The sequence below is a fragment of the Ursus arctos genome, unplaced genomic scaffold (genome assembly GCF_023065955.2).
Source record: "Ursus arctos isolate Adak ecotype North America unplaced genomic scaffold, UrsArc2.0 scaffold_16, whole genome shotgun sequence".
Classification (NCBI taxonomy): domain Eukaryota; kingdom Metazoa; phylum Chordata; class Mammalia; order Carnivora; family Ursidae; genus Ursus; species Ursus arctos.
The window spans coordinates 14708872-14720320 of record NW_026622830.1 but is presented as its reverse complement, the minus strand read 5'-3'; the positions used below and the strand labels follow the sequence as shown (position 1 = coordinate 14720320).

Genomic DNA, 11449 nt, shown 5'->3' with positions numbered 1-11449 from the left:
AACAAACTGAGGGCTTTAGAGGGGAGGGAGGTGGGGGAATGGGATAGGCTGGTGATGGGTAGTAAGGAGCGCACGTATTGCATGGTGCACTGGGTGTTATACGCAGCTAATGAATCATGGAACTTTACATAAAAAACCAGGGATGTACTGTATGGTGACTAACATAATATAATAAAAAAATATTATTTAAAAAAATGAAAATATTCCTATAGATTCCAAGTGGTTTAGTAAATGATGCTAACAAATAAGGCATTGTCTGAGCATTGGGTGTTAAATGCAATTGATGAATCACTAAACTGTACCTCTCAAACTAATAATAACTGTATGTCAATTAATTGATTTTAAATAAAAGAAAAGAAAGAAACAGCTTACTCAAGGCCTCATTGCAATTTCATGGTAATAGGAAACTTCTTCCTTGAAAAACAAAACCAAAACAAAACAAAAAAGGCATTGTTTGAGAGGAGAGCTTGGAGAGACAATGCATTTCCTTTCAGTTCTAGACCATGGATGCTGTCACCTGTAAGGAAGATTGTACTTCCTGGATTAGTTAAAAGGGTAGCTGCTTGTGGGAACCTACTAGAATCACAGGCCTCAAATAAGGAAAGAAAGGCTGCACTGAGAAGATCAGGGAACCCAGAGGGACAGTGTTTTCTTTAGCCATAAGATCATCCCACACATAAACAGTTTCCCCAGGGATGGTAGTCAATGAACAAAGAGAGTCCAGGAGTCATGACTAAGGAGTTCAGTCTTCTGAATGGTAAAAAGGCAGGGAAATCCACTGGGAGCCAGGGGTTTGGGGCTTAGGGAAAAAGTGGAGGGAGTGATTCGTACTGGGACTATAGAAGAAGAAACAGAGGTTCTGGATTACTGCCATAGTTTATTTGTCAAGGAATTGAGGCTGATAATATAATGGTTCAGAGAAGAGGATTGGCAAGGAGGAGGGACATTGCCCTGGGACCCCACTTTCTCCCTCCCTTTGCCTCCCAGCTGGAACAAGACGATGGTCCCCCTGGACATCAGGTAGAATTAGTCTGTTGCCCTCCAGGTGTCCTCGACATCTCACCAGTGATTAAGGGAACAACAGTAGACACCACCGTGCTGCTATGTTTATTATTCTTGGTGATGGTCTCTGGAAGAGAGAATGGGTAGGTATTCAGTGGCTGCACAGTCTGCTGAAACACATCTCTTTAGGGGTAACAGATCCACCCAAACCCTGGGGGCAGGGATATTTCTGTGGTTTAGGAGATGCCTATACAAGGCTTCTCTCAGGATGTTTTAAGTCCAGTGATCAAAGAGACATAAATGTCAGATGTCCTGAGGTTTGGATAAATCAGGAAGGCCCACAAGTGGACAATGGGGGTTTGGGCTGGGAGGAAGAGGTTGGGGTTCCAGGTTGGAATGGGTACCAGGACTGCGGAGGCATAGTATTCTTCTGTCTGTTCCCTCACAGTTAGGGGTTCCATAGTCTTTTGGAACCCAATGGCAAGAGAGGGGTGATTCTTAGATCCTACCAGGTTCTGGGATTTTCATGCAGATTTTTCCACAGACGGACAGGCAGCATTCATAGCCATTACTACAATCCGAGTAAAACTCGCACTTTTTCTGGCAATCGTAGTAGTTGGGCATATTCACACAGTGTAGCAGATCTGGTTTTGGTACAACTGAGAAGGAACACATGAGCAGTGACTCCAAGAAGAAGAGTTTTTCTCGCTATTATCAGCCCCTCTAAGGCCCCAGCACCCACTCCATTCATTTCTCTTCTTCTGCCTACCTAGGGATCTAGTGGCTTTTTCCATTCCTACAGTCAAAAAACAGCTCCCACTCCCTAACAAACCCAGAAACCATGAGGTCACCTCCATGGAATTAAACATCACAGGACCTGAGTCCTGAAACTCAGTTCTCAGAACAAAGAGGCCCAAGAGATCCTCTGGTCTCCTGCTCTCATTTTACAGGGTGAGAAGAACAGAGTCCCAGAGAAGAAGAGGAAGTGTCTTGTACTTTTCCCTGTCTGGCTGAGACAGCCCTCCAAACCTAGCTGTTCCCCAGAAACCTTTGCCACCTGTATGGACCCACTACTCTCCCCTCAATTCTGCTGATTTCAATTCTTTTACCCTAGTGATTCCAAACTTCTCTTGGTCAAGCATCCATTTTATTTCTCCTCCCCATGCCCAATATTCTAAAAAACTCAATTCCCTAAACAAAGGGCACATTTCAAGAAATAACGAGTACCCCTTTCCCAATTTGGTGCTCTTCCTTGGAGCCCCTAACTGGAGGACAGGAGCTCCTGGTGGCTCAAGCTAGGCACGGTCCACGTGGGCTTTGAACCCTGTGGAGCTTTCTGCTTCTTCGAGTCCTCCTCAACAAAAACACCATGTAGCCACCACAGTCCCCATGACACACATAAAAACATCCTTTTTCATAACATCAGGAGACCATCAAACTTGCGAACTGCACATTCAGCTTTCCTCAGGTATCCTGGCTTAAAGAAGGAACCAATGCTTTCATATATGCCAGTCCCTCATTCCTTGTTTTCTACCCCCTCTTCAGTTTGAAGCTAAATCAGAATACCTACTGTAAACTGGAGGCTGTGTTACAATCTTAACTCTTTCATTCATCTTTCCTGTCACTGGCATAATCACCAGGCAGTAGAGTGTCAGGAGCTGGAGAACCAACAGCTTCATGATGTTAACTCTGGATGTCTGAGTGTGAGCCTGGCAGGAGACCCAGGATTTTACTAGGTCCTGCAGGGGGTAAAGAAGGGCTTTGGGGTGTGGAGCTGGGAGAGCACGTGACTGGTCTCTCACCACCCATCTGGTTCTACCTCATCTCCTCCACGCACCACTCTTTGGCTGAGCACTGGCATCTCCCGAGTTACTTTCTTTCTCTTATGCTTTCTACTCCCCTCGTTGCAGAAATGAATTCTTCATCATTTATCATTTCTTATTTTAGAAATTTGAAAAACACAGGATTACAAAGAAAACTAGTAAGATATGATCAGTTATCCCTTACCTAGATAATGATGTCATTCTTCTTTCATGAAATATAGCTTTAGAGTTGACCTCCCCCCAAAAATCATACATTATTTATTATATAAGTGTTTTAGTATATTTTATTTTATATTTTTAAGATTTTATTTATTTATTTGACAGAGACAGCCAGCGAGAGAAGGAACACAAGCAGGGGGAGAAGGAGAGGAAGAAGCACGCTCCCAGCGGAGGAGCCTGATGTGGGGCTCAATCCCAGAACGCTGGGATCACGCCCTGAGCCAAAGAAAGACGGTTAACGACTGCGCCACCCAGGTGCCCCTAGTATATTTTAAAAGCCATTTAAGAATATCAGAAAATGGGGGAGCCTGGGTGGCTAAGTCTGTTAAGCATCTGTCTTTGGCTCTGGTCCTGATCTCAGGGTCCTAATCTCAGGGTCCTGTTATCAAGCCCCTCATCCAGCTCCCTCTCCAGCAGGGAGTTTGCTTCTCCCTCTCACTCTGCCCTCCCCCCTGCTCTCTCTCTCTCTCTCTCTCAAATAAATAAAATCTTTAAAAAAAAAGAATATCAGAAAGTGTAAGTAATTTAAAATATAAAAATCACCAAGACATTTAAAACTTGATTACAGAATTTGAAGTGGAACAACTTTTTCTAAGCGTGAATTTCCCCAACATTTTCTGTTTCATAAGAAATACCGGCACATTTCATTTTTAAAACACACTTAATTTACAATTTTTGTAACCCCACTATTGTATAACATTCCATTCCATTAACGTACTTTCCAAGAGCAACATCAATAAACTAGGTGATTAAGACTCCCCTGCTTGAAACCCCCCATCCCCCATAACACAATAATTTGGCATCCACCCACAGAACAAAGTACCTTGGTGGAAGCTGCAGATCCATCACCATATTCCAAGGGACCCAGAAGGACTCTCACCCATGGATTGAGTCATAGGCGTAGAGACCCCAGCATTGGTATGGGAACCTGAAGCAACCTGAGAACTAGCTCTACCCCCCTCAGCCACAGTCCAAGAGCCATTGGAGAACAGTCATTTAGACAATCACCCACAGATGACAGAGCTTTGTCACGTAACAGAGAAGTTCCATCACACTGTTGGAGAAAAAAAATTCAAGCGTGGATGCATTGAAGAGGTCAAATGTAACAGTTTGACTTTACCTGCATCACACCTATCCAGATTTTTAAAAAATATTCTCTAAGGAGTTGTGCATGCAAAAATGTTTAAGCTGTCTGCGAGCCTAGGCAAGAGGATGTATATTCCCTGCCTCACACATCAGTTTGTTCCATCCTTACATTGTTTACACATATTATACATTATCCAGATCATCTTCTGCATATTACTAAGTGAAAATATTTTCTATAGACATAAAACCTTATGAAGGAGGTTGGCATGAGTCAACAACCCCTCTGTCTTCCTGGTGACAACCCATAACTGGCCTTTCCCTTCCTTTCCACATCTTTTGTCTTTAGCTGAAGATGGTATTTAAGGAGATGGCTAGGACCATTTCAGGGACTTACTCTGTTTTCTTGGGCTGTCCCACGTATACCAGAGGTATACATTTAGTAAACTTCTGTTTCTTTAACTTCTCCCAATCTGTCTTTTATTGCAGGGGGTCTCAGCCAAGAACCCAGAAGGATAGAGGGAAATTGCTTTTCTTTTGTCATAATATCCAGGATCCTTAAGTGGACAATGCTTTCCTTCCCTGGTCATTCCACTGGGGGTCCCTAACCTCTTGTTCTTCTCTACTTCTTTGGTCAGGAAGGAATACCACTTTCACTCAATTGACTCCAAGAGCTCCTTATCCCTGAGGGAGATAAGTGCTCCTTATCCCTGACTCATCCCATCTAAATGAAAATACCTAATTCTCAGGAAGAGGCACAGATACGAATACATCGTAGGGACTTTATAATCTCCTCATCCAAAGGAAGTTATACTTTTTAAATGATCTTCAAGATACTGATGGTAGAAATGCAGATATAATCTAGGGGAACAGGATGGGCTGGAAAGCCTGCCTGGCAGGAGTAGACATCTCAGGGTATGAATAATATTACCCAGGTAACACTACCAGGCAGACAAAGCAGGTGGGAGTGAGAGGATATGGAGACTGCAGAAGGAGGAATCGTTCTGGGGGCTCAGAGTGCCCACCCCGAGGGCAGGAATGCCTTCTCTAATGACAGGGAGGTGCTTGTTCCATTGGAGAGTGAGGCGGAGGCCAGGGTCTTGGGTCTTGCTGAGGAGTTTGGCTTTGCAGAAGTATACGGTTCAGAGACTGCCATGAGTTCACCAAATCCTGCTTTCTGTTGACCTTGGGCATACAGCTAGACTGTATTTCCCTGTTTCCTTTGCAAAGAAGGGGACCCTATGGCTACATTATGGCAAATAGAATGTGGATGGAAACAGAGCTCCACTTCTAGGTCTGGCCATTAAAACCCTTCTGTAGGAGCCTCTGTGCTGCCCTTCATCTCCCATCTGCTGGCTGGATGCAGTGGAGGCCCTGGGAGATGATGGAGTTATAGATAGAAGGATGCAGGGTCCTTGAACCATGCATGGCATGGGGGTTGTTCACCAACCATCAGCATTGAAATGTATTGTGAATGAGAATAAACTTTTACTCTGTTTACTGAGATTTTTATAAAGCTCTGCATTTTTGCTACAGATGTGAATCTACTGACTATTATATAGGTCTAACAGGGAAGGCAGTGTTGGGTGCCTATACCCATGGTGGGATGGAAAGGAACAACTGTTGATAAAGACAGAAAGGAAACACAGGAATAGGGTATAAAACAATGCAGAGCGCTCAGGTTGGTTATCAGTTTATTTGGCAGAGATGAGCCTTCTCAGGATAGGGAGATCAAGGAGAGAATGGAAGGGTCTTCAGCCAGGCAAGTGGATAACCCAACATGGAGCCGGGTAGAACTCTTCTTAGACTACATAGTCATCCTCTAGCCCGTACTAGTGGTGGGCCAGCTAGAACTTAGTGGTTTAGCATGGATTTAAAGGGTTCTCTGGAAAAGACAAGTCAAGTGGTTAAAATCAGGGAACCCTGGAGACCTCCATTCCCAACCTTAGTAGCACCTTGGTCCTTGTCAATGGGAACAGAAATTCTTCCTATAAGATCACTAGTTACCCATTTTAAGCAATTTCTCCCAAGAGATTTGGCAATTGGGCAGATAGGTGGAGACCGGGTCTCTTTGGGTCTGCCTGAGACAAGGGGCCAATGGAGATGCCAGACCAAGGAGGCAATAGTCAGGGCCTTGGACAAAAGAGGGATGAACAAACTGACGGGTGACTCTTTGGGGAAACGAATGAAAGCAAAAGAAGGAAAGTGGAGCTTCCCCACCCCAACATTGGTGTTTTGGGGTTTTTGCCCTGAATGGCAGCTAGGTATCGAGATAGGAGAACATTGCCTTATGCTGCCTGTTTCTTTGACCAGAATTTGGGTGAATCTGTCCCATGTCACAGCTTCTGAATGAGGGTGACCAGTAGTGAGGAAGTATGGCCAAGTACGACCTTCCCACTCCAGCCAACTCACCTGTTGTCCAAGCAGATGTTTCCACAGAAGGTCCAACAGCATGTATGATTGAGAGATAAACACTCTTGTAATTTAGTGCACCTCTTCTCACAATACTTTAATGGCGGCTGTACCCAGCACTGGTCAGTGGCTGTTCTTCCAAATGGAACTGAGATGGTAGATGGTATATGATGGCAGATGCTAGCTCCATCCACCCACAACTTAGAGAAAAAACCTTTCTCGAGCTTAACAATCCCCTGACTGAAACTTAAGCTCAAGGTCACAAACAACATAGTTCTCTGCATTTTAAGAAAATTCTCTCCTTGAATTCAAGTTGTGTCTTTTCACAGGAGACCCTTCTTGCATCACATGCCTTCCCTCTTTCCACATGTCCCCATAGCACTGCAGGCCTTTGGGCCCTCCCCAAGCTCCCTAAAGATAGGACCCAGGACAACCTCACCATCTATGGCACCTCCTCACCAAGTCTATTCTCACTGGACTTGGGATTTCAGGGATGGCAATATTGCCTAGCTCTACTTTCCATACCCAATTTACAGAATGGAAAACTGAGCTGGGGGAGAATGGGTACCTGTTTTTCCCCTTATCTATTTGCTTCCATGCCCATACATAACCACAGCCTGAGCACTAAGCCTCTCTCCAAATTCCATCTCTTTCACTGGCCCACAACCCTCTCTTCACTATCCCCATTTTATCATCTGACCCCAAACTTGAACTCCTAAGGATCCCTTTTTTGTCTTTTCCATTTTTTCACATTCTAAAGGATTCTACCCTTCCAAGTGAACAATATTGCCCTTTTGGTATTCATTGAAGGCACAGAGATCTGAAAATATGGGCTCAGAGGAAAGCTCTGTGTTGGTGTTTCCCCTGCCTAAGGTAGTCTAATATTGGGAAATACCATTTCGACTAAGCTATGTTCCATTTCCATATACCCATTATCACTTTCACCTCAGAGGGGAAGCTGAAAGGGCACCAAATTGGGAACATCCAACCTAAATTTTTCTTGGTTGTCTCTGCTTTAAGGAAGGTTGTGATCGAGGAAAGGTGGTCCCAGAATCACTTATACCAGACATCCCAGGACTGGGCAGACCCCCTTCCTCCTGTGTCATACCACCCACAAAATTCTTGTTCTTGAAGCCTCCCAGCACAGGCAGAAGCATCACAACCCCATAGATGAGCATGATGAGTAGGAGAACCCAGGGCTTCATGGTCGTCTCTCTGCGTATTTGGGTTAAGCTTTGGCAGAAGATAGGTCTTCTCCCAATGCCACTAGAGGTAGAACAGAAATTAAGGAGACAAGGGTCAGAAAGAGAGTTGAAGTGCTTGTGAATATTGGGTTATTCTTTCTCCTACTTCTCCTTTTCCCCCTCTGGCACCTAACTGCATATCAAGCTAGCCATTGCCTCCCAGGCTACTTCCCCATCTCACACTACATGCCACTTCCTTTGCAAAATTATTTCCTTTAAAAATGCATTGCTTTTTTTTAATGTTATGTTAGTCACCATACAGTACTTCATCAGTTTTTGATGTAGTAAATCTTCAGTTTGTATAATTTGTCAAAAACAAACAAAAAAACTATGTAAAAGAAATGGATGAGCATTAGGAATTCCATCCCCCCATAGATAACCAGTGTATATATGTCCTTTTTTGTTGTATTCATTATATTTATGAACTTGGAATAATAGAACACATCAAGTGTCCTGATTTATTTACTTAAGAGCATATGTAATAGGATTATATAATGTAATTGTTAGTCCAGACCCCAAGACAAAATACCAGAATGATTCCAGACTGAGTTATGTGAGATGGGTTACTATGTAGGACTTGAGAAAGTTGATGGTCAAGAACTGGTCAGGGAACTCTTAAACCTTTCATCTAAATAGATGATCCAAAGTTGAATGAGTTGTGGAGAGGGTTTCAAAGATTTTATTGGTAAAAAGCTCTGTTCAAGGAAGTGGGGAAGCTCTCTTCTAATTCCAAGTTGAGACAAAAGGCTTTGTGGATACTACTCATAGTGCTTACTGTGCATCTCCAGAAGCCCGTAAGGATCCTGTAGACCTGAGTCATGACTGAAGGCTCTCAAGGGACCTTTAACACCAAAGAAGAGAGCTGCAGTTGGGGCACATCTGAGTTGTAAATGGCCAGATGCCATTTTCTGTCTGCAGTGAACCTTTGAATTCTCCCATAAATGAGTGTCAGAAGCACCAAGTCAGCTTGTGATAGTATGTGCTGTGTGAGAACTGTCCTACTCCCACTTACTGGTTCTTCATGCCTCTACTACCTAGGAGACAGAAACTTTTTATAGCCAAAAGAGGGTGAAGACACAGAATCACAAGGAGCCCAAGACAGAGATATTGACCACATCCTTTTCCACAACTAGAGTTTCTGAGGGAGGGGAGAGTCCACAGTTCTCAACAATTTGTGGAGTTGTGGCTAATTACATGGGCCTGCACATTTAATTATTAAGTTGAGATGTTCTGTGATTGAAGGGTCACACAAAATTTGGGGACCTACCTAAGTTTTCCTGAAGAGGCAAGGAAACATCTAGCCTATCTGAATAAAATATACAGACAGGAGAGACAAAGTAGTATGATCACATCATACAAGTCATGCCAACAATTCAAGTATCAAAATCACAATCATTCCCCCTATATCATGAAGACTCAAATATTTCCACCTTCTTTTTGTTATAAAAATGTCCTGATGAACCTCCTTATAGCTACAGCTTTGGCACATGCATTATTATTTATATATATGAGTTAATAGAGAAAGATTGCTGAGCAAAAGATGTTGTCTATTTCAGGCTTTGGACAATGTCTGCCACATTTTCTCACTAAGGGTTGGGTTATAATTCCACCAGCAAGATATCAGATGTGTGTTACCACACTTCCTGTTCTACTCAAGGCAATACAAAGGAAATATCTGCCACCACACTGTTTGCTCTCCAGTATTATAGAGAGGAAGGAATATATGCATCAGGGTCAAATTGGCTTGAAATAGAATTCCAACACCTGTTGCCCCAACTTTTAGCTGTGGAAACTGGGCTGATCACATAATTCCTGGAGCCCCAGCTTCCTCATCTGTATTTCTGTAACACAGAAATAATACCCATATTCATCTCATTAGGTTACTAGGATCAAATAATCTAATGTATATGAAACACTCAGCATAGGACCCAAAACATACTATATACACTCAATAAATGTTAGCTTTTAGTATTAAGCTCAGAATTTCCTCTCGTCTAGATGTTTGAAAACTATTTTCATTTAATTTTTTGTTTTTTTCTTTTATACTTTATATTTTTTGTTTATTGAAATTTTTATTTAAATTCTAGTTAGTTAACATCTAGTGTAATATTGGTTTCAGGAGTATAATTTAGTGATTCTTCACTTACATATAACACCCACTGCTCATCATAACAAGTGCCTACCCATCACCCACTTAGACCATCCCTACCCAGCTCCCTCCATCAACCCTGTTTGTTCTCTTTTGTTGAGAGTCTCGTGGTTTTCTTCCCTCTCTCTTTTTTTCCTTCCCACATGTTCATCAGATTTGTTTCTTAAATTCCACACCTGGGTGAATCATATGTTATTTGTCTTTTCTAACTGACTTATTGCATTAGGATAACTCTCTAGCTCCATTCATGTCTTTGCAAATGGCAAGACTTCTTTTTTTAATTTTTTTAATTTTTCATTATGTTCAGTTAACCAACATATAGTACATCATAAGTTTTGTTGTAGTGTTCAATGATTCATTAGTTGCGTATACACTTTACATTTTAATTTGCCTAGAATTTAACCTGTGTGAGTAGAGGGGAAGTTAATTCATTTAATAAATATCTATTAAGGGGTGCCTGAGTGGTGCAGTCAGTTAAATGTCTGGCTCTTATTTTGCCTCAGGTCATGACCTCTGGGTCGTGAGATCCAGCCCCAGGTCAAGCTCTGTGCTGGACATGGAGCCTACTTGAGATTCTCTCTCTCCCGCTGCCCCTACTCCACCCTAGTGCTCTTGTATGTGTTCTATCATCTATCTAGCTAGCTAGCTAGCTATCTATCTATCTATCTATCATCTATCTATCTATCATCTATCTATCTATCATCTATATCTTTATCTCAAAATAAATAAATTAATATCTATTAAGTATCTAATTGCATTACAAGTTATAGGTACTAGAATAGAGTGGTGAACAAAACAAACAAAAATCCTTACATTCATAGAGGTGACATTCTAATTAAACAATATAATAAGGAAGGACAAAGATGGTAGTAATTGTTAAGGAGAAAACAATGAAGCAAAGAAGATATACCCTGCTGACAACTGGCAGCTGAGGGTGGGGAAAGATGGGGCAAGGAAGGAAGAGGCTTAATTACCACTCAAAAGTCCCAGAGCTCTCCCATATGCACCCTTTAACATTCATCTGCTGCTTCACCATCCTGAAACCAAAGAGGAAGGAAAATAAAAGAGCCCAAGAAAAGAGTAAACTTCCAATGTTATGAATTACATGGTCACAAGGAAGTGATTGTCTTTCTTCCTGGAAGTCTTTATGATTCTTTGGAAGTTTTCCACCAAGCAGAAGTACTTCCCCTGCACTGTCCAATATGATAGCCACTACCCACATGTGACAATTTTAATTAAATTTAAAATTTGGCTTCCAGTCATTTCAAGCATTCGATAGCTACAAATGGCTAGTGCCTATTTTTTTATTAGGCTTATTTTTGTATTGACAGAGAGAAAGAACACATGCAGGCAGAGCGGCAGGCAGAGGGAGAGGGAGAAGCAGACTCCCCACTGAGCAGGGAGACTGATGCAGAGCTCAATCCCAAGGCCCTGAGATCATGAACTGAGCCAAAGCCAGACGTTTCACCAACCAAGCCACCCAGGCACCCCACTAGTGGCTATTATATTGGACAGCT

The 11449-nt window shown here is 42.5% G+C and overlaps 1 protein-coding gene across 1 annotated transcript; it reads right to left on the bottom strand.

Moving 5' to 3' along the window:
- Positions 1 to 1500: 1500 nt before the first annotated feature.
- WFDC9 (WAP four-disulfide core domain 9) lies at positions 1501 to 7744 on the bottom strand. Its single transcript, XM_048222097.1, has 4 exons — positions 7627 to 7744; positions 6540 to 6669; positions 6135 to 6208; positions 1501 to 1661 (listed from the first exon to the last, which is right to left on the bottom strand). The coding sequence occupies exons 1-4, from the start codon at positions 7742 to 7744 to the stop codon at positions 1501 to 1503; spliced, it is 483 nt and encodes a 160-aa protein (XP_048078054.1).
- Positions 7745 to 11449: the final 3705 nt, after the last annotated feature.

Excerpts from the sequence above, each read along its gene's own strand:
- WFDC9 (XM_048222097.1), bottom strand. The coding sequence starts at position 7,744 with ATGAAGCCCTGGGTTCTCCTACTCATCATGCTCATCTATGGGGTTGTG. Across the intron at positions 6,209-6,539 it reads AACATCTGCTTGGACAACAG|GCAGACCCAAAGAGACCCGG; the intron begins GTGAGTTGGCTG and ends CCCTTGTCTCAG. Across the intron at positions 1,662-6,134 it reads GGAGAAATTGCTTAAAATGG|TTGTACCAAAACCAGATCTG; the intron begins GTAACTAGTGAT and ends GTTCCTTCTCAG.